The following is a 23243-nucleotide window of genomic DNA, read 5'->3' on the forward strand; positions in this document are numbered from 1 at the left end:
CCTGATGTAGGACAGTGGTATAGTTTGGATGTTTGCCCCCTCCAAACATCGTGTTGAAATCTGATCCCCAATGTTGTAGGTGGGGCCTGGTGGGAGGTGTTTTGGTCATGGGGATGGATCCTTCATGAATGGCTTAGTATTGTCCTCCTGCTAGTGGGTGAGATCTCTCTCTGAGTTCACTTGAGATCTGCTTGTTTAAAAGTGTGTGATACCTCCCCCTACCTTGCTTCTGTTCTTGCTGTGTGATGTAGTGGCTCCCCTTTACCTTCTGCCATGGGTTGTAAGTTCCCTGAGACCCTCACCAGAAGCAGATGCTGGCACCGTGCTTCCTGCACAGCTTGCAGAACTATGCCAATTAAATTTATTTTCTTCATAAATTACCTAGCCCCAGGTATTTCTTTATAGCAACATAAAAATAGCCTAATACAGACAGTGAAAGTATATTGCTGGCCTAGCCAGTTGAAAACAAACTGCTTGTTGGTTTTTACTAAAGGTGTGAAGGAAAAAGCATTTGCCAGACTAACAGCTGCATTCCAGGTGTCAGGTGATATGTTAATTTGCTCAAGCAATGAAGCCACATCTAGTATAGCAGCTGCAACTGGAGTTGCTACCTGGTTAAGTTTATAATAATCTACTGTCATTATCCAGGATCCATCTATTTTCTGTACAGGCCAAATAGATGAATTGAATGGGCAAGCAGTAGGAATCACCACCCCTGCATCTTTCAAGTCTTTGATGGTAGCCCTCATCTCTGCAATTCCTGCAGAAATGATGTATTGCTTTTGGTTGTACTATTTTCCTAGGTAGAGGCAGTTCTAATGGCTTCCACTTGGCCTTTTCCATCATAATAACTTCCACTCCATAGGTCAGGGAACCAATGTGAAGATTTTGTCAGTTGCTGAGGATGTATATTCCAGTTATGAATTCCAGAACTGGGGAAATAACTACAGGCTGAGTTCAGGAACCCACTGCCCTCATTATAAGATGGACCTGAGTTAAAGCTTCATTGATCACCTGACCCCCATAAACCCATACTCTGACTAGAGGGCCACAGTGACATTTTGGGTCTTCTAGAATTGGTGTCAATTTAGAGCTGATGTCCAATAATAGAAAGAATAGAAAGATCTGATTATTTCCTTTTTGCCAGTGTATAGTCACCTTGGTAAAAGGCCATAGGTCCCTTTGGAAAAGGCTGGGAGAAAGATTTACCTTATAAATGTTTGGCAGTGGAGTGGAGTTCTTCCACAATAGTACCTACTCTCCCCTTCATTCAAAGAGTTCTGGGTCTGTAAACCAGCTCAGGTCTGGGAATTGATTGAGGGGACATGACTCTATTTTTATGTTTCAAGTTAGACTTGTTCATTTGACCTACAACTCTTTCACTTCTACAAAGCAAGTCAGAATTTGCTAGACTTCCCATCTGTTTCACTTCCAGGAATACCATGATCAGCTAGTCAGCATAGGTCTCTGAGTCAGACTATTTTGACTGCTGTTTCAACTCCATTGTCCATTATAGTAACCACACCCACCTTGCTTTTGGTGGTTTATTGCCACCACTTGGCTGCCACCAACCTGGGGCCCAATTACCCGCGTTGCACTTAGGTTTTCCAATTTGATGGCAGCAGTTTCCACACCCTTGACATCTATTCTCACAGATATTCCTCAAATTGCTGTCTGTCTGTTTAAATTGGAAAAATCATTTAGTTCTTTTGGAGTGTAGTGTGCCTTCTCATGGGTCATACTTTGTACTTCACCTTTCAGGGCTTGCTGGGATTTGAGTCCAGTTATCAATTGATAAGGAAAGTGGGATGGGGGTGGGTCCTGAAGAGAATCAGTAGGGTCTTCCATGACAGCTCCCTCAGGGGAGGCCATTACAGTTTTCTCGGGCAAAGCAGGGTTAACTTGCTCAAACATGGGTCGGGGGGTGCAGTTGCTTCTTCTGACAAAGAAGACTCATTGGAATTTAGGGGTTCAGTGTCCCCATCTTCATCATGATCTTCCCATATGTCCCTAAACCAATTTTCAAAGTCCTATTCCTTCCCAATCTATGCCCCCACTTTAACAGCAGATACTCTGCAAGGTTTGGAATTTAACTTGCATTGCAATTCAGACCTCGCAGGATGAAGATTCTTGGTTTGGTTTTCTGCAGTCTCAGCTCTGAGGCTGTAGGAGATAGGGATTTCTTTCTAGGAAGGCACAGAGACTTTCAGGTCATTTATGCTGCATCTGAGTGGGAATTCAAATCCCTCAACTCCTTTTCTTTCCCACTTTGTCCAGCCCGATTAGGAGCAACCAGCCAAGCTCATTATGCCCATTAGTTTGACGGAAATGTTCTATGTTATCAAATACGTGGTCACCCAGAACCTTGCCTGTCATAATTATTTGATTAGGAGTATCTAATAGTGATATTTTTGTGTATCTCTATTACCACATCACACTGATGACTATCAGTGCTTTATTCACTATTGGAACTAGAGTCATTAGTGCTTCTAAATCTAGTCATTTAGAGAACCAATTCCAGAAACCCCCAAACCAATTCAGAGAATTTATTCTTAAAATTCTGTTCCTGGCTGGGCATGGTCTTATGCCTATAATTCCAGCACTTTGGGAGGCTAATGTGGGAGAATCACTTGAGGCCAGGAGTTTGAGACCAGCCTGGGCAACATAGTGAGACCCTACCTGTATTTATGAATTTAAAAAAATTCTAGTCCTCTTAAGAATACTTCTCTTGGTACCAAAATCTGTATTAGTCAGGGTTCTCTAGATAGATAGATAGGTACGTAGATAGATGTAGATATAGTGGTACATCTTATCTACTTATCTATGTACATATAATATATATTGTGTGAGTGTGTGTGTGTGTGTGTGTGTAGGGATGGGGAGAGGTTTATTTTAAGGATTTGATTCACACAGTTGTAGGGGCTGGCAAGTCCAAAATCTGAAAGGTAGGCTAACAGGTTGGAGATGCAGTCAAGAGGTGATTTTGCATCTTGACTCCAAAGGCAATCTGTAGGCAGAATTCCTTCTTCCCTGGTGGACATCTGTCTTTTTCTCTTAAGGCCTCCACCTGATTGGATGAGGCCCACTCACATGATGGAAGACAATCTGCTTTACTCAAAGTCTGCTGATTTAAATGTCAATCTCATCTAAAAAATACCTTCACAGCACCATCTAGACTAGTGTTTGACCATTTGGCAACATAGTTAGCCAAGTTGACACAAAATTAACCACTGTAGAACCCAAGAACATTTCCTCAGAATTCTACCACTAGGTAGAGACTTAACTTCTGCAGACAGGCCAGCTGGAACTATGGGCCATGAGAGAAGACAGGTGGAAATGGCAGTAGGAGATCTGAGTGTTTGTCCTTCTGTCTGCCAATAGCTAGGGGAGCATTAGGCATGCTTTATATGGAGTGGGTACTCTCTTGTGGGGGTGCTTTGTGCTATGTCAGTCATTCTCTAGTCTTTCTTCTGGATTTTTAGCTCTTAGAGATCAGGGAATACAGTCAACACCCAGTATCCATGGGGGATTTGTTCCAGGACCATCCATGGACACCAAAAGGCAAGGATACTTAAGTCTCTGATATAAAATGGCACAGTATTTGCAAATAAACTACACACATCCTCCTATATAAATTAAATTTCTAGATTACTTATAATACATAATATAATGTAAATGCTACATAGTTATATTGCATTATTATTTTATTTGTATTATTTTTGTTATTTTTTAGTTGTGTATTTTTCTGAATATTTTTTATCTGTGTTTGAATGCATGGATCCAGAACCCACAGATATGGAAAGCTAACTATATGTGTTTTTGTATTTACCTCCACCATAACACCTAGCAAGGGTGCTGCTGGAACACAGTAGGCCTTCAATCAATGTCTGCTGGATGGATGACTGTAAAATAGGAAAGTGAGATGGTAGTAAATTCTCTGGGTCTGCAAGTACTTGTGTCTCTCTGAACAAGTCACATAGCCTGTTGAAACTCCCAGGTAATTTGTAAGTGAGTAAACTAGCCGAGTTCCCCTCCATCAGTGAGAGTTTCTTTTATGTTTCTGATGACAACACAGGTAAATTCTGTTGTTCACCATCATTTACTAAAAAGCACTTTCAGAGAAATTCACCATACATGGGCTGGGCTGTCACAGAGAATGAAAATAACATGTTCTCATCCCTGTGGGGGCCCCATGTGCCAAGGCTTAGATTCCAAGGCTACCTGTAAATGAATTACCAGAACTGGGGCTTTACCTTATGAATCTTTTCTTTCCTAAGGCTCCAGCTACCATGGAATTTTTGAAACCTTCCAAACAAGGTTGTATCTTTTTTTTTATTTTTTTAATTATTATTATTATACTTTAAGTTTTAGGGCACATGTGCACAATGTGCAGGTTAGTTACATATGTATACCTGTGCCATGCTGGTGTGCTGCACCCATTAACTCGCCATTTAGCATTAGGTATATCTCCTAATGCTATCCCTCCCCCCTCCCCCAACCCCACAACAGTCCCCAGAGTGTGATGTTCCTCTTCCTGTGTCCATGTGTTCTCATTGTTCAATTCCCATCTATGAGTGAGATCATGTGGTGTTTGGTTTTTTGTCCTTGTGATAGTTTACTGAGAATGAAGATTTCCAATTTCATCCATGTCCCTACAAAGGACATGAACTCATCATTTTTTATGGCTGCATAGTATTCCATGGTGTATATGTGCCACATTTTCTTAATCCAGTCTATCATTGTTGGACATTTGGGTTGGTTCCAAGTCTTTGTTATTGTGAATAGTGCCGCAATAAACATATGCGTGCATGTGTCTTTATAGCAGCATGATTTATAGTCCTTTGGGTATATACCCAGTAATGGGATGGCTGGGTCAAATTGTATTTGTAGTTCTAGATCCCTGAGGAATCGCCACACTGACTTCCACAATGGTTGAACTAGTTTACAGTCCCACCAACAGTGTAAAAGTGTTCCTATTTCTCCACCTCCTCTCCAGCACCTGCTGTTTCCTGACTTTTCAATGATCGCCATTCTAACTGGTGTGAGATGGTATCTCATTGTGGTTTTGATTTGCATTTCTCTGATGGCCAGTGATGATGAGCATTTTTTCATGTGTCTTTTGGCTGCATAAATGTCTTCTTTTGAGAAGTGTCTGTTCATATCCTTTGCCTACTTTTTGATGGAGTTGTTTGTTTTTTTCTTGTAAATTTGTGTGAGTTCATTGTAGATTCTGGATATTAGCCCTTTGTCAGATGAGTAGGTTGCGAAAATTTTCTCCCATTTTGTAGGTTGCCTGTTCACTCTGATGGTAGTTTCTTTTGCTGTGCAGAAGCTCTTTAGTTTAGTTAGATCCCATTTGTCAATTTTGGCTTTTGTTGCCATTGCTTTTGGTGTTTTAGACATGAAGTCCTTGCCCATGCCTATGTCCTGAATGGTAATGCCTAGGTTTTCTTCTAGGGTTTTCATGGTTTTAGGTCTAACGTTTAAGTCTTTAATCCATCTTGAATTAATTTTTGCATAAGGTGTAAGGAAGGGATCCAGTTTCAGCTTTCTACATATGGCTAGCCAGTTTTCCCAGCACCATTTATTAAATAGGGAATCCTTTCCCCATTGCTTGTTTTTCTCAGGTTTGTCAAAGATCAGATAGTTGTAGATATGCGGCGTTATTTCTGAGGGCTCTGTTCTGTTCCATTGATCTATATCTCTGTTTTGGTACCAGTACCATGCTGTTTTGGTTACTGTAGCCTTGTAGTATAGTTTGAAGTCAGGTAGCGTGATGCCTCCAGCCTTGTTCTTTTGGCTTAGGATTGACTTGGCAATGTGGGCTCTTTTTTGGTTCCATATGAACTTTAAAGTAGTTTTTTCCAATTCTTTGAAGAAAGTCATTGGTAGCTTGATGGGGATGGCATTGAATCTATAAATTACCTTGGGCAGTATGGCCATTTTCACGATATTGATTCTTCCTACCCATGAGCATGGAATGTTCTTCCTTTTGTTTGTATCCTCTTTTACTTCATTGAGCAGTGGTTTATAGTTCTCCTTGAAGAGGTCCTTCACGTCCTTTGTAAGTTGGATTCCTAAGTATTTTATTCTCTTTGAAGCAGTTGTGAATGGGAGTTCACTCATGATTTGGCTCTCTGTTTGTCTGTTATTGGTGTATAAGAATGCTTGTGATTTTTGTACATTGATTTTGTATCCTGAGACTTTGCTGAAGTTGCTTATCAGCTTAAGGAGATTTGGGCTGAGACAATGGGGTTTTCTAGGTATACAATCATGTCGTCTGCAAACAGGGACAATTTGATTTCCTCTTTTCCTGATTGAATACCCATTATTTCCTTCTCCTGCCTAATTGCCCTGGCCAAAACTTCCAACACTATGTTGAATAGGAGTGGTGAGAAAGGGCATCCCTGTCTTGTGCCAGTTTTCAAAGGGAATGCTTCCAGTTTTTTTGAGATATGTCCCATCAATACCTAATTTATTGAGAGTTTTTAGCATGAAGGGTTGTTGAATTTTGTCAAAGGCCTTTTCTGCATCTATTGAGATAATCATGTGGTTTTTGTCTTTGGTTCTGTTTATATGCTGGATTACATTTATTGATTTGTGCATATTGAACCAGGCTTGCATCCCAGGGATGAAGCCCACTTGATCATGGTGGATAAGCTTTTTGATGTGCTGCTGGATTTGGTTTGCCAGTATTTTATTGAGGATTTTTGCATCAATGTTCATCAAGGATATTGGTCTAAAATTCTCTTTTTTTGTTGTGTCTCTGCCCGGCTTTGGTATCAAGATGATGCTGGCCTCATAAAATGAGTTAGGGAGGATTCCCTCTTTTTCTATTGATTGGAATAGTTTCAGAAGGAATGGTACCAGTTCCTCCTTGTACCTCTGGTAGAATTCGGCTGTGAATCCATCTGGTCCTGGACTGTTTTTGGTTGGTAAGCTATTGATTATTGCCACAATTTCAGAGCCTGTTATTGGTCTATTCAGAAATTCAACTTCTTCCTGGTTTAGTCTTGGGAGAGTGTATGTGTCGAGGAATTTATCCATTTCTTCTAGATTTTCTAGTTTATTTGCATAGAGGTGTTTATAGTATTCTCTGATGGTAGTTTGTATTTCTGTGGGATCGGTGGTGATATCACCTTTATCATTTTTTATTGCATCTATTTGATTCTTCTCTTTTTTTTCTTTATTAGTCTTGCTAGCGGTCTATCAATTTTGTTGATCCTTTCAAAAAACCAGCTCCTGGATTCATTAATTTTTTGAAGGGTTTTTTGTGTCTCTATTTCCTTCAGTTCTGCTCTGATCTTAGTTATTTCTTGCCTTCTGCTAGCTTTTGAATGTGTTTGCTCTTGCTTTTCTAGTTCTTTTAATTGTGATGTTAGGGTGTCAATTTTAGATCTTTCCTGCTTTCTCTTGTGGGCATTTAGTGCTATAAATTTCCCTCTACACACTGCTTTGAATGTGTCCCAGAGATTCTGGTATGTTGTGTCTTTGTTCTCGTTGGTTTCAAAGAACATCTTTATTTCTGCCTTCATTTCATTATGTACCCAGTAGTCATTCAGGAGCAGGTTGTTCAGTTTCCATGTAGTTGAGCGGTTTTGAGGAGTTTCTTAATCCTGAGTTCTAGTTTGATTGCACTGTGGTCTGAGAGACAGTTTGTTATAATTTCTGTTCTTCTACATTTGCTGAGGAGAGCTTTACTTCCAACTATATGGTCAATTTTGGAATAGGTGTGGTGTGGTGCTGAAAAGAATGTATATTGTGTTGATTTGGGGTGGAGAGTTCTGTAGATGTCTATTAGGTCCGCTTGGTGCAGAGCTGAGTTCAATTCCTGGGTATCCTTGTTAACTTTCTGTCTCGTTGATCTGTCTAATGTTGACAGTGGGGTGTTAAAGTCTCCCATTATTATTGTGTGGGAGTCTAAGTCTCTTTGTAGGTCACTCAGGACTTGCTTTATGAATCTGGGCACTCCTGTATTGGGTGCATATATATTTAGGATAGTTAGCTCTTCTTGTTGAATTGATCCCTTTACCATTATGTAATGGCCTTGTCTCTTTTGATCTTCGTTGGTTTAAAGTCTGTTTTATCAGAGACTAGGATTGCAACCCCTGCTTTTTTTGTTTTCCATTTGCTTGGTAGATCTTCCTCCATCCTTTTATTTTGAGCCTATGTGTGTCTCTGCATGTGAGATGGGTTTCCTGAATACAGCACACTGATGGGTCTTGACTCTTTATCCAATTTGCCAGTCTGTGTCTTTTAATTGGAGGATTTAGTCCATTTACATTTAAAGTTAATATTGTTATATGTGAATTTGATCCTGTCATTATGATGTTAGCTGGTTATTTTGCTCGTTAGTTGATGCAGTTTCTTCCTAGTCTCGATGGTCTTTACATTTTGGCATGATTTTGCAGCGGCTGGTACCGGTTGTGCCTTTCCATGTTTAGTGCTTCCTTCAGGAGCTCTTTTAGGGCAGGCCTGGTGGTGACAAAATCTCTCAGCATTTGCTTGTCTGTAAAGTATTTTATTTCTCCTTCACTTATGAAGCTTAGTTTGGCTGGATATGAAATTCTGGGTTGAAAATTCTTTTCTTTAAGAATGTTGAATATTGGCCTCCACTCTCTTCTGGCTTGTAGAGTTTCTGCCAAGAGATCTGCTGTTAGTCTGATGGGCTTCCCTTTGTGGGTAACCCGACCTTTCTCTCTGGCTGCCCTTAACATTTTTTCCTTCATTTCAACTTTGGTGAATCTGACAATTATGTGTCTTGGAGTTGCTCTTCTCGAGGAGTATTTTGTGGCGTTCTCTGTATTTCCTGAATCTGAATGTTGGCCTGCCTTGCTAGATTGGGAAAGCTCTCCTGGATAATATCCTGCAGAGTGTTTTCCAACTTGGTTCTATTCTCCCCATCACTTTCAGGTACACCAATCAGATGCAGATTTGGTCTTTTCACATAGTCCCATATTTCTTTGAGGCTTTGTTCATTTCTTTTTATTCTTTTTTCTCTAAACTTCCCTTCTCGCTTCATTTCATTCATTTCATTTTCCATCACTGATACCCTTTCTTCCAGTTGGTCGCATTGGCTCCTGAGGCTTCTGCATTCTTCACGTAGTTCTCGAGCCTTGGCTTTCAGCTCCATCAGCTCCTTTAAGCACTTCTCTGTATTGGTTATTCTAGTTATACATTTGTCTAAAGTTTTTTCAAAGTTTTCAACTTCTTTGCCTTTGGTTTGAATTTCCTCCTGTAGCTCGGAGTAGTTTGATCGTCTGAAGCCTTCTTCTCTCAACTCATCAAAGTCATTCTCCGTCCAGCTTTGTTCCGTTGCTGATGAGGAACTGCGTTCCTTTGGAGGAGGAGAGGCGCTCTGCTTTTTAGAGTTTCCAGTTTTTCTGCTCTGTTTTTTCCCCATCTTTGTGGTTTTAACTACTTTTGGTCTTTGATGATGGTGTTGTACAAATGGGTTTTTGGTGTGGATGTCCTTTCTGTTTGTTAGTTTTCCTTCTAACAGACAGGACCCTCAGCTGCAGGTCTGTTGGAGTTTGCTAGAGGTCCACTCCAGACCCTGTTTGCCTGGGTATCAGCAGCGGTGTCTGCAGAACCGCGGATTTTCGTGATCTGCGAATGCTGCTGTCTGATCGTTCCTCTGGAAGTTTTGTCTCAGAGGAGTACCCGGCCTTGTGAGGTGTCAGTCTGCCCCTACTGGGGGGTGCCTCCCAGTTAGGCTGCTCGGGGGTCAGGGGTCAGGGACCCACTTGAGGAGGCAGTCTACCCATTCTCAGATCTCCAGCTCCATGCTGGGAGAACCACTGCTCTCCTCAAAGCTGTCAGACAGGGACATTTAAGTCTGCAGAGGTTACTGCTGTCTTTTTGTTTGTCTGTGCCCTGCCCCCAGAGGTGGAGCCTACGAGGCAGGCAGGCCTCCTTGAGCTGTGGTGGGCTCCACCCAGTTCGAGCTTCCCGGCTGCTTTGTTTACCTAAGCGAGCCTGGGCAAAGGCGGGCGCCCCTCCGCCAGCCTCGCTGCCACCTTGCAGTTTGATCTCAGACTGCTGTGCTAGCAATCAGCGAGACTCCGTGGGCGTAGGACTCTCCGAGCCAGGTGCGGGGTATAATCTCCTGGTGCCCCGTTTCCTTAGCCCGTCGGAAAAGCACAGTATTCGGGTGGGAGTGGCCCGATTTTCCAGGTCCCGTCTGTCACCCCTTTCCTTGAGCAGGAAAGGGAACTCCCTGACCCCTTGTGCTTCCCGAGTGAGGCAACGCCTCGCCCTGCTTCGGCTGGCGCACGGTGCGCTGCACCCACTGTCCTGCACCCACTGTCGGGCACTCCCTAGTGAGATGAACCCAGTACCTCAGATGGAAATGCAGAAATCACCCGTCTTCTGCGTCGCTCACGCTGGGAGCTGTAGACCAGAGCTGTTCCTATTCGGCCATCTTGGCTCCTCCCTCAAGGTTGTATCTTTTACTGTGTACACTACAGTGGATAAAAATTTGGAAGTCAGATATACTAATTCATTGATTTTCATTAATTCAGTGTGGGAAAGTGTAAAAAGCACCTCCCCAAGCACTGGGGGACTTGGGTAATTAGAATAATAATGTTAATAAGTGTGAACACTTCCTGAGCATTTCGGCTGTGCGAAGCATCGTGCTCAGTGCCTTACTGCTGATGATTCTCTGATGACTTCATAAAGTAGGTACTATTATCAGCTCCAGTTTACAGAAGAGGAAACTGAGGCTTAAAGAAGCTAAGCAACTAGCTATGATTGCAGGGCTGTTAAGTGGCACAGCTGGTACTGGAATCCAGATGTGTCTGACTCCAAAGACTGAAGCCCTTTATTAGAGACTAATCCATTGACTTTAAAAATGCCATTTAACTTCTGAACTTCACCATGTAATAATGGATTCAATGAGATGCTCTCTCTAGTTTCTTTCAGTTCTTAAGATGTAGAACTCTTCAGCCGGAGAAGTCAGTCAGGTCATTTCCACTGCTCATCCCTCTCCAGAAGAAGGGTTTTTGCAATGCAAATGGGGATGACCTTGTGCAACTCCAGCCCATAGAAGTCTAGTCTCATAGAGGTTAGTAGGGACCTGATCCAGTGGGGAGGGGGCCAAGAGGAGAATGAATGACCAGCATCTGTTCTCTCCATCCACACGTTTATTCATCACTTAGCCAAAGATCATGGTAACAGCTTGGGGGAGGGAGGAAACTAGGATGCCTTTCCCATCCATTTCAATGTTTCCTGCACCATTTTTTCCATGACTACTTAACTACACTAGACATTGAGAAAAGAGGTGTAAAGAGAGGAGGGAAGAGAAGATCAGGGACCGTTGTAGGCTGATGTGGCCTGGAATGGCTTGCACTTGATATGGAATTAAAGTGGCCCTCCAGTGAGTCACATCCCCCATAAGTTGTTCCCTGCATCCTCCTCCTAGAAATACCAGTTTCTGTAGGTGAGTAGAATCCCCAAAACCATCACCCAGCACCTGCAAATCTTGCTGAATATGAAATTCATGACAGCAATAAAAACTAGCAGTTATTGAGTGCTCGCTATGATAGGCATTGTCCCAAGCTCTTTTAAGTATCATCTTATGCAACCCTCACAAGTTATCAAATAAAAGTTAGTATCACTCCCATTTAAGGAAGGAGAAACTGAGGCTTAGAGCAGTTGAGTGGATTATTTCAGGTTCCCCATCTTATAAGAGGTGGAGGTGGAGTTGGAACTTGCGTTTGGGTCTTTCTGGCTCCATCCTCATGCTCTGCTCTGGGACATGGTTCTTCCCCCTCCTATACCTGCAACCCCTGCCTGAGTCTGATTGAATTCTTTTATCCAGCCTGCTGGTGTTCAGCTCTTGGATCCTACCAGATGCCCTGCAGCTCAGTGACTGGACAGTGTGAATGTCGGCCAGGAGTTACAGGACAGCGGTGTGACAGGTGTCTCTCAGGAGCCTATGATTTCCCCCACTGCCAAGGTAGGAAAGCCAGCAGATTGCTAGAGGGCTGGTTCCTCTCTGAAGTGTGTACAGCCAGCCTCCCAGAGAAGCCTGCAAATCCCCCACAGACTCACCGCTGGCCACCCCAACATCCTGCTTTCACAGATCTAGTCTGCCTCGTTCCTCCCCTGTTCAAGTCTGGTTTGAAAACACTTATATCATATATGTACCCTCAAAGGAATCCAGAAATGATTTTTTTTAACTAAAAAGAATGTAAATTTCCATGTGCTATACCTGTGGGTTTCTTGGTTCACATGTCAGTTTTCTGTGGATAGCATTGTGGCATAGGTGACTCCTTTGCGCTAAAGGGGCCATTTGTTGTCTTCTGTCCCAAGGCATCATGCCTTCTCTCTCTCCCAGCTTGTGGTGCTAATGCTGGCAGCACTGTAATGTTTCTAATAGATCCCCTTGCCAGCAGGCTTAGCAAGACCTTTGCTGTGTTTCAGGCCTCTCTCCCTGCCCTCCTCTGGCCTTCTGGGGGACCGTGTCATCATACTTCAGCCCAAGTGTTGGGGAAGGTGGGTGGGATGCACTGGAGTCCATGCAGTTTGGAGAGAGTGCACTGAGGGAGAGATGAAAACCAAGCCTGCAGCTATAGGACGTGGTTGGTATTCATCCCTCCATTGATATGAGAGATTAAGGGTTGCCCATGTACTGTGGCAGAGGGGACAGAAATGAGATGTCCATAGAGTTTCCTGAGCTCCCTGGTGTGTGCAGCCAGAGAGCAGACCAGTAGCTCCTGTCAATTTCAGAGGACTCTTGCTACTGTGAAGAGGTGTTTGTGGAAGGCTGACCCAGACTATCCATCAGGAGAATGTGGTTTCTCAGACCCGTTCCTGCCCTTTGAAGACAGGACTGACTTCATTTCCCAGAATCTTCCTAACCAGAATCCTCTGGAGACCAAGTTTCCTTGAGGGTGGAAGTTGCAGCAGGCAGTCAGAGGGGGTGCTTGCCTTTCAAAAGGCCTGAAGGTCCCTAGGATGCGAGGGCATCCTGCATGGGTCTGCTCACCTCATGGTCCTCAGGAGCGGAAGGAAGTGCTGTGGCTGCCTAGCAGGGCTAGATAGCAATGTTTGTGTTATGAGAGGAACCTGAGGCTGGGCATAGAAAACAAACAGCTGGAAATTTGTGTTGGGTATTACAGAAAAATGCAGGGAACAGGAGAACATCAGAAAAGAAAGAGAGGGCAGGGTGGCTGATGCCTGTAATCCCAGCACTTTGGGAGGCTGAGGCGAGAGGATTGCTTGAGGCCAGGAGTTGGAGACCAGCCTGGGCAACATAATGAGATCCTGTCTCTAGAATTTTTATTTATTTTTTATTTTATTTTATTTTTTTTGAGACAGAGTCTCGCTCTGTCCCCTAGGCTGGAGTGCAGTGGCACGATCTCAGCTCACTGCAAGTTCCGCCTCACGGTTTCAAGTGATTCTCCTGCCTCAGCCTCCCGAGTAGCTGGGATTACAGGCGTGTGCCGCCATGCCCAGCTAATTTTTTGTATTTTTAGTAGAGATGGGGTTTCACTGTGTTAGCCAGGATGATCTTGATCTCCTGACCTCGTGATCTGCCCGCCTTGGCCTCCCAAAGTGCTGGGATTACAGGCGTAAGCCACCACTCCCAGCCTGTAGAAAATATTTTTAGAAATAACCGGGCATGGTGGTGCATGCCTGTCGTTCCAGCTCCTCAGGAGGATGAGGTGAGAGGATCACTTGAGCCCAGGCATCGGAGGCTGCAGTGAGCTATGATCGTGCCACTACACTCCAACCCGGAAGATAGAGCAACACCCTGTCTCAGAAAAGAGAGTGAGAGAGAATGAGAATCATCAAGGGGAAGCTGAGGCAGACAGAAACAAACAAAGCAATAGGGTTAAGGAACAATTTATAAGGAAACAAGATCCTATAATGGATTTATTTAAATGATTTGAAAAACCAGACTCAGAACAGACTTACCCAGTTCAAACATTGTGTAATTGTAACACTGAAACATTGCAAGATCCCAATTTATTGAAGAGAGATTATATTTGGTTTGTAGTGTTATACTAAGTCAGGAAAACAAACCAATTGATTTTATAAATAACTTTAGTACGGGTGGGAACAAGGAGGTGTGATAATTAAAGATGTACTTAGAAATTCTAGAACGTCTTTTAAATGGGCAATTAAAAATCTCTTGGTACAATATTGCCCTCTTCTGGACAGTACTAATGATGCTCAAAATTTTAGAATCTTTCCCTAATCTCCTCCTTCATCATCAATTAGAAGTGAACTGTCATGAGTAGACAGGATAGAGATTTGTTCAGTGGCAAAAGAGGTAATTTGGGGATTAAGGACCATAAATGTCATTCAAGATGCCTGACTATGAATTGCATGCAGACTTTGCCACACATCTATTGAAAATATGAATGTAGATACACTATTTTTGAAAACAAAACTTTTAAAACTTGAAACATCAAAACAAAGAGAAAAACAAGCTACCAGATAATTTAAAAATTTCTGAATCATATTCAGGTTCCAGCAGTGCTTGTGACCCAGCTGGTACCATCAACTCCAATTTGGTAAGTAGACTATAAAAGGGTTGCAATTCTAACTATCTCTATTATTCTGATAATATTAAGGACTAACAGTGTGGGCACTTCTGGAAATTAAAAAAGACCCAAGGCTAAATTGCTTAAAGAGGTCATTGTTGTTTTTCAAAGAGCATATGTGATTTTGTGATTTTTTTTTTTTTCAAAAACAAAAGAATAAGATTTAGTTAAACTTGTTACTCTGTAGTCCTAGGGTTTAACTCTTACTGCAGGTTTGTAGGTTACTCAGAGGGTGTTGCCTCTGTGGAGCCCTGCATGTAAGTCTGACAAACGTAATTAATAACACTGAGAAAATCAATGGCCAAGGACACATTAAATAAAGTTGGCTGTGTACAAAATAATTACAATTTATTTTATATTATTCCAAGCACAATACTGTGGTATTCTGAACAATTTTTTTTCTTTTTCTTTTCTTTCTTTTTTTTTTTTTGCTCTTGTTGCCCAGGCTGGGGTGCAGTGCCGCAATCTCAGCTCACTGCAACTTCCGCCTCCTGGGTTCAAGCGATTCTTGTGCCTCAGCCTCCGAGTAACTGGGGTTACAGGCACGCCCCACCACACCTGGCTAATTTTTGTATTTTTAGTAGAGATGGGGTTTCACCATGTTGGCCAGGCTGGTCTTGAACTCCTGACCTCAGGTGATCCGCCTGCCTCGGCTTCCCAGAGTGCTGGGATTACAGGCGTGAGCTACCGCGCCCGGCCTATTCTGAACAATTTTCTGAGATAATTTAGAAATTGTCTGTCTTCTTGGCCTCAGAGCCTAGAGATGCCGACTTCCAGGCACAGAATGGATGGAGTGAAAGAGGTTCTGCCATCCTTCCCATAAGCCTTGATGACATTGACGCAAGGCCGTGAATCTTGCATATTACAAAAGCACTCTCAGATAAACAATTCTTTACTGATTTTCAACATGCTAAATATTCAGACATTTTTTCTGTTTAAATTGGTAGTCTATGCTGTAACAGTATCAACAGACACTGACAATGTTATAAATAAGAGTGATTTTTAAATTTTCTTTTTCCTTATTTTTCAATTTCTTTTTAACCACAAATGCGGATTACATGCATAACAAATACATGAATAAAAATAAACAAAAGCAATTAGCAGACTGTTGAAATCAATCCAGTATTTTTTCCCCCTGGATACACTTAATTACTTTTCATGACCAAAATATGTTTCTGTGATAAGTCTTTGCTCACGCACATGTTTGAAAACATGTCTTAATTCCAAGATGTCAAATGTTTGTTTGATTTTCATTCAAAGGGGTATTGCCAGTGCAAGCTTCATGTTGAAGGTCCTACTTGTAGCAGCTGCAAACAGTTATATTGGAATCTGGACAAAGAAAACCCCAATGGATGTTCAGGTAGGTTTCTTATATGTCATAATTTACTATATTGTAATGTTCTCTTAATTTTCTCTGCCTCAGTGACTAAATCCACAAAAGAGCTATTTGTTGAATCACTTCAATTTGACAAGATTCTATGTAATGTTCTGATGTTTTCCCCCCACTTTTGACAGAACTTCTGTCACTTTCAAAATCTTAGCAAGGGATTTCTATCCTGTTTCTGTATGTATTTTGTTGTTTGAGAAGGCAGCTACTTGATAAATGGTTTTTATGTCCTTGTTTTTATAATTTACTTTTTCTGGTTTAATTTTAATTTTATGCTTATATCGGAGCCAGTATATAAGGACTTAAAAACACTGAGTTAAGGATACTGAATAACCTTGAATAGAGTGTATTTTCATGCATGCATATCAGTAATGACCTTGGCATTGGAATCATTCAAAAATCCCATTATGTTGCAGCTTTTGTCATGAAGTAGCCATAAACTAGCCGTTACTTTTTGTAGATAGATAGTGTGGATTGGTCTGTTCTGCCAACTTCAGAAAGCAGTCCAATTTTAGGCCTCAGCGATGCAAACTCTCATTCTGTTGAACTGCGCTGGCAAGGCCGACTGCACACGTTGTGTTGCAGCTGTGTAATGTTCCCAGAGCCAGGAACTGTCTTTTGTGTCTCCCTTAGTTCAAGGATGCTCTCTTATCTCCACAGAATGCCAGTGCCATAAGGCGGGAACAGTGAGTGGAACTGGAGAGTGTAGGCAGGTAAAGTGGGCTGAGTTTTCATGTGACAACAGCAGAATGCTACAGCAACTACTTGTGGGGTTTCTGGGGGCGTGTGTTAGTACCACTGTCCTTCTACAGTGCATGGTAATCCTTTCCAGATCCTGGCTACACTGCTTCCTATTATACAATGAGCCAGTTTTCAGTCTTGAAGATTAGTGAATTCTGTAATTGTATCAAATGTTGTCATCTGGCTCACTGTTCTGCAGGGAGATGGTGACTGTCACTGCAAGTCCCATGTGGGTGGCGATTCCTGTGACACCTGTGAAGATGGATATTTTGCTTTGGAAAAGAGAAATTACTTTGGGTGTCAAGGTAAATAAGTCCAGTGGGCCCTGAGCAAAGGACAATGTTGATGGACAAAGATGGTCTGAATAACATTTCTTCTGAGTTTGTCATCTTCACGCAGACTTTCTGACGGAATGGCCCTGAAACATTCTGTCCAGGGAATTTGGCCAAACATTGATTACATTGAAACTAGTAAATTGCAAGTCGGGCTGTTTCTACTTTTCTTCTACCAGCACACTGTGGGTTTAATGATAAGAAACATAACTGGGATGGGAGGGCATCTGTTAGTTTTATAAATAACATCAAGATTTAGTAATTTTAAAGATATATTTTATATTATCAAAAATGCTAGCATCAGATTTTTAGAGACAATGTTGTGTTAAATAATGAAATTGCAGGACAGTTGTCCTGCAAGGCTACTCTTGAATCTCTCGCTCGGCCCCTGGTTATCACATGTTCTTTAGAACAGCACTGTTTCTGAAGCACGTTTACTCCTGGGCTGCTGTCATCTTTGCATTGGACAACAGCATTTGAGCTGGCCTATAGTAGCCGCGTCCAACTTAGAAGCAGACCTTTGGAAAGACACACCATTTTAATTTTGTTTTTGCTTTTGTTTTTGTGGTTGAATATGATTTCCAAGTGCAGACACACCATTTTAGTTTAGGAGTTTCCAAGATTTCAAACACCGGCCAGATAGATGTCACAGAGGAAAGAAGGCAGGCACTGTGTCACTGGGATGGTCAGTTTTCCTTTCTCGTACAGCAGGGGACGCACTCAGTGTGGAGATGGTTTAAGGGGTAACTGCTGCTGTTTCCTGGCTTTCAGGGTGTCAATGTGACATTGGTGGGGCATCGTCCTCTGTGTGCAGCGGGCCCTCCGGAGTGTGCCAGTGCCGAGAGCATGTCGTGGGAAAGGCGTGCCAGCAGTGAGTTTTCGGGAGGCTTCTTCCCATGTTCAGGGTGTGGAAGATGGTCTTAGACATTCCTGCCTGTGCTACAGCTCTGGTGAAGAGAGAAGCAGCCCTAAAGATCGAGGGCAGGGGAAGCTGTCCTATGTCAATTGAAATCTGGACATTTGTGTGTGAGTTGTTTAAAACAGGAGATTACCTTGCCCATAAAGCCTGTTCTACTGTGTAGAGCATGAAGCACCTTCACTTGAAAGTTCCCACAGGTACAAAAACCAGGCGGGCAAGACAAGAGCTGGAAGCATGAGGTGGGTTCTCAGGGCCCAACCTCCATGTGCAAGTTGGAGCAGGAGGAGCCCACAGATAGGCCCACTCCAGGGAGAGAGGGAATAAGAGGGGGTGGTGTCACACACCCAGTTGCCTGGGCCAATAAGAAAGGGAATAAGAGGGGGCAGTGCGACATACCCAGGTGCTTGGGCCAATAAGAGAAGGCATAAGAGGGAGTGCCACCACACACCCAGGTGCCTGGGCTAATAAGGTTCAGTTCCTGTTTCCCTCTTGGGACCCAGGAGTGAGGAAGTAGAGAGGCCAAAGTTGTTCCCCAGGGTTGCGGTGGGGGTAGAGGGTAAGAAAACTTCGGAAGTGGGGAAGAAGTACTTTGTCTCATGCAGAAGCAGGTGACAATGAACTATAGGAGCAAGGGAATGAGGTGGAGATTGAGACTGGGGAACTATAGGAACGATAGTATTGTTCCGTTTCTTAAGCCATTATATTTTACCATTTATAAACGTTTTGAAACCTTGATGTTTCATCCATGATTTTTCCTCTGTGAAGGGAAGAAAAATAACTTCTGAATCTCAAGTACCTTCACTATTTGCATTAGTAACAGATTTATAAGGAAATTTTTTATGTCGTGAAGGTAAATTGTATTTAGCAAGGTGATTCTCTCCTTTCCCTCAATGTTTCCAACATTTGAATTCTAAAAGTCAGAGCAGGCCGTGAGTGATGTCCAAGTTGGGACAATTGCTTGAGGCCAGGAGTTTAAGACCAGCCTGAGCAACGTAGTGAGACCCCATCTCTATTAAAAAAAAAAAAAAAAACAACAATTAGGCAGGCACTGTGGCGCATGCCTGTAGTCCTAGCTGCTCAGGAGGCTGAGGCAGGAGGATAGCTTGAGCCTAGGAGTTTGAGGTTGCAGTGAGCTATGATTGCATCACTGCACTCCAGCCTGAGTGACAGAGCAAGACCTTGTCTCTAATCAAAAAAAAAAAAAAAAAGTCAGAGTAACCTAGCCACAGTTTCCCTCAGTCGGGGGCTTGGAGTAAAAGATCTGTGAAGAAGGCATGTCTGTAGGTTTGTTTTCCTGAAGACCATTGAGCCTCACCATGGGCCAGGGGAGCTTTGTAAATGCCTGCATAAAACGTATTCCTGGCTCATGCCTGTAATCCCAGTACTTTGGGAGGCCGAGGCGGGCAGATCACCTGAGGTCAGGAGTTCAAGACCAGCCTGGCCAGCATGGTGAACCACTGTCTCTACTAAAAATACAAAACATTAGCCAGGCATGGTGGCGCACACCTGTAATCCCAGCTACTCCGGAGGCTGAGGCAGGAGAATTGCTTGAATCTGGGAGGCAGAGGTTGCAGTGAGCCAAGATAGTGCCCCTGCACTGCAGCCTTGGGCGACAGAGTGAGACTCGGTCTTAAAAAAAAAACAAAACGTTTTCCACCTGTGTTTCATCTTGCTCCACCCTGGTGTTGATAAAGTGAGCTTCTCTCCTACTTAACCAGCAAACATTTTTTCTTCTTCCAACTATGTAGGTGATTGACTGATTTTCAGTATAAAATAATGCAATCAAACAGGAATTAAATTACCCAGCCTGAGGCAAGAATATTAACTTTTTACATGATACACGCACACATACATGTATCTTCAAGTTTAGAGCATGTCTTTGGATTTAGTGGTAAATAATAACTGAAATAAAGGCTAGCAAACCAACAGTGTGGATGCCGGAGCACCTTGTCTCCAACTTGACAATCTTGCATCCTTTTGTACTAAATTCCCCCTCATGTTTGCTCTGGTTTTATCAGAGAATTTTTAGGGTTTCTGACAAGTGTAGAAAGAATTCACGTTTGCTTTGTTTTCTGCATAATTCTTGTGGTAATAAATGTAATATATGTCCAGTGAACAAATTTTAATAAATTCATCAAAGTAAAAAGGCAAAGAAAAATCTTCATTTCTCTACCCAGAGATAACCCCTTTTTAAAATATCTTTGGTGTATTTTTTCTAGACCTTGTCTATGAATTAAAAATTAGCATTCTATTTTTTCATATAATTCACATTCATTTCTTCACATCATATCATAAATATTTCCTATTATCATTAGCCTTCACATTTTAAATGGTTGTATAATTTTTTATAATTTATTTCATAATTGTATACTTATGTTGTTTCCAAGTCTTCACTGTTTTAAACATTCTTTTATGTTACTTCTTCGACTATCTACAAAATCTTTCCTTAGAACAGATTCCCGGAAGTAGAATTACTGGGTCAATGTGTGTGAACATTTTTAAGGATCTTTGTAAATTGCTTCCAGAAAAGTTGTAAGCATTCCTAAATTCTATTTGCAGTATAGGAGCATGGCCTTTTATTTCCTTTAACAAATTCATCTTTCTGGCATTAAACCCACTAACTGCTATTAGCTTGTGACTGGATTGGCAAAGTGTCTTTTTTTTTTTTTTGAGAACTTTAAGTAGTTTGTTAAATGCCGCACAATGTTGGAATATTTTGGATACTTCTCTGTGCCTACCACAGCTGAGCTCTTGAAAAGAATTCATTAATAGGCATATAGTTTAAGAGAAAACAAGGCATAGAAGAGTCATTCTAATGATTAAAAAATACATATCGAGAAAAATATATCTAACTTATAAATTTAGCATATGAAATATTTTATGTCATGTTCATTGTTATACCTATGGTCCTTAGCAAGAGTGCCTGGCACATAGATATTAATATTTATGTAATGAGTGAATGAGTGTATAAATGAATGAGTGATTAAATAAATAAACAGTAAATAACCTAATTTGACTTTGCTAAATTGTTGGCAACTATTTAGAACATACTAAAGGATGCTACCACTATGGCTTGTGCTAAATGATTTTCTCATCTTAATGCTTGGAATTAGTAGGTGTTGAGTGTGTTTTATGTGAATGTTTATGTGAATGAAAGCAATAATTTAGAGAAAGAACAGGAGATCTTTCTCATTTGTCCTTTATTTAATGTACTCTGTCAATGTGGTGGAGTTCTTTCACAGTAACTATTGTGATTAAAAGATGTTCAGATGATCTATGGACCTAACCTCCTGTGTGTGTTTACTTTTTATTTATGAAAGGCCTGAAAACAACTACTATTTCCCAGATTTGCATCATATGAAGTATGAGATTGAAGATGGCAGCACACCTAATGGGAGAGACCTTCGATTTGGATTTGATCCGCTGGCATTTCCTGAGTTTAGCTGGAGAGGATATGCCCAAATGACCTCAGTACAGGTATGCAACCTGGAGAAAGCAGCTTCATGGCTGAGTAGCTCAGATACTTCCCCACACCAGTCTCAGTGAGCCCCTTAAAAGGTGACCTGTCCCTAGAACTGATTCCACGATTCTTTTTCTCTATATTATGAGTTGGCATTGGAGTTTAGGTTAAACCTGGGGTTTGGGGTGGGGCTGTATATTAACTGATAAGCATATGTGTGGATTTCATAGTTCATTGTTACTTTAATTTGATTACCAAATCAGAAAATAAAGAGATTAAAGAAAAATAGTGTTTATCTCTGGAGACTTTTTATAGAAGAGGGAAGTTTCCTAAATGACGTTAGGCTGTACTAGAATGTGAGGGACAGTTTTCTTTAAAGCCATGTGTGGAAAACAAAAATGAGTTGGCTTAAGTAATTCCAGTAAAGCTAATGTTCCTAATTTTTGGCTGATGCTTTTTTTAAACTTTGAATTGCTATGTACATGGAAACTAAGATAAATAATGAGTGTTAGTTAAGTGCTATTTCATTTTTCTTTTCCATATTTCTCTTTCCTTCATTCTTCTCTACTGCGTCCATCTATCTTGGCTTTGTATTAGAATGAGTAGGGGAATTTATACATTCTTTGTTTACCTTTAGAACTTATATGTCTTGCTACTTATAACTAAAAAATTCTGTATAGCCATTGAGTAGCTTTGTCCTCAGAATTTCTCTTTGAGGTTGGTTTCTTCAAGCTGTTTCTCAGTGGAGAAATTCAGAATATGAGAGGTAAATTAACGATCATGGTAACACAGTATTTTTCATTAGCGCATCCAAGACTGCTACTTGCTGCTGCTACCTCAGTCAGCCTGTACAGAAGCTGGGACAGGGCCACAGTTCTCTCGGACCCCTTCCCCTCATTGATTCTAATGCTGTTTTTTGCCTGGCCAAAGTCCCCCATCCAAGCTGCCTTTCTGAAATAGTACCTAGGATCTTAAGACACTTCACTCTTTCCCCCCACTCCCCAAATACAGCTATTTAATTTCTTTAGTTCCCTGACATTACTTCATTATTCAGAAAACAAGCAGTAAATTCCATTGAGTCATAATAGGATGTGAATGACTGACAACCCAATCAAAGTGTATACCTTCTCACAGGTGCTTACAGTTTCAAAGAATAGCTGGTGGACACAAAGGAATTCATCTCTAATGACGCATTTTCTGAGAAAGTTATTTTGGTCAGAGGACCTTGGTGGTGTCCCCAGAATCACCACTTACTTTACCCTGCTCCTAATACATTTTTGCATATTTATTTTCCATCTGAAACTAACACTTAAAGATGAATTCAGACAAATTGTGAGGGTCAGCAGGAGTTCCTCAGTGTGAGTCACCTATAGCTCCTGCTTTCAGAGCAAGTGATTCTACACAAAGTCAGTCTTTATTTGTCACCAATATCTCGCTTAACAAATATCCCCTTCCTTTTAAACAAAGAAGTTGGGGGAAATGCCAAAAGAACCACTGATTTGGGAATTTCCAAGTTTCATGAAGTTTCCTTGGGTCACAGCCCAATCTGGACATGCAGTCAGTGGTTCAGAATTAAAATAGTCTACTCTTTCCTTCAAGGGTCCAGGCTCCACAATGTTTACAGAATATTGTGTGAGCCCAGGCCCTGGGGACCAACAGAACCCCTCCTCTAGGTTGAAAAGCCATCATTTCCCTTTCATAAGGAATTGAGATAAAACATCATAAAACTTAATAGGCATATTTTAGTTACATCCAGATGTTACCACTATTGTATTTGGAGTCTTTAACCTTTCCTTGGCCACCGTTGGTTTCTGTGACCATTTAGACTCTATGTATGTGAAGCGGACTC

At 41.7% G+C, this 23243-nt stretch overlaps 1 protein-coding gene across 4 annotated transcripts in view; it reads left to right on the forward strand.

Annotated features, from left to right (window-relative positions):
* Positions 1-23243, forward strand: part of LAMA3 (laminin subunit alpha 3) — a 279433-nt gene that overhangs the window by 122806 nt on the left and 133384 nt on the right. For 3 of the 4 annotated variants that reach the window (XM_054537716.2, XM_054537712.2, XM_054537713.2), the window contains exons 13-19: positions 11822-11959; positions 14479-14525; positions 15816-15915; positions 16603-16655; positions 16883-16988; positions 17787-17886; positions 21255-21411. In XM_054537716.2, coding sequence (XP_054393691.2) covers positions 11822-11959; positions 14479-14525; positions 15816-15915; positions 16603-16655; positions 16883-16988; positions 17787-17886; positions 21255-21411 — 701 coding nt within the window. The remainder of the gene's footprint in view (positions 1-11821; positions 11960-14478; positions 14526-15815; positions 15916-16602; positions 16656-16882; positions 16989-17786; positions 17887-21254; positions 21412-23243) is intronic. The other variant, XM_054537714.2, reaches the window with a different exon arrangement.

This window comes from Pongo abelii, chromosome 17, assembly GCF_028885655.2.
Source record: "Pongo abelii isolate AG06213 chromosome 17, NHGRI_mPonAbe1-v2.0_pri, whole genome shotgun sequence".
Taxonomy (NCBI): domain Eukaryota; kingdom Metazoa; phylum Chordata; class Mammalia; order Primates; family Hominidae; genus Pongo; species Pongo abelii.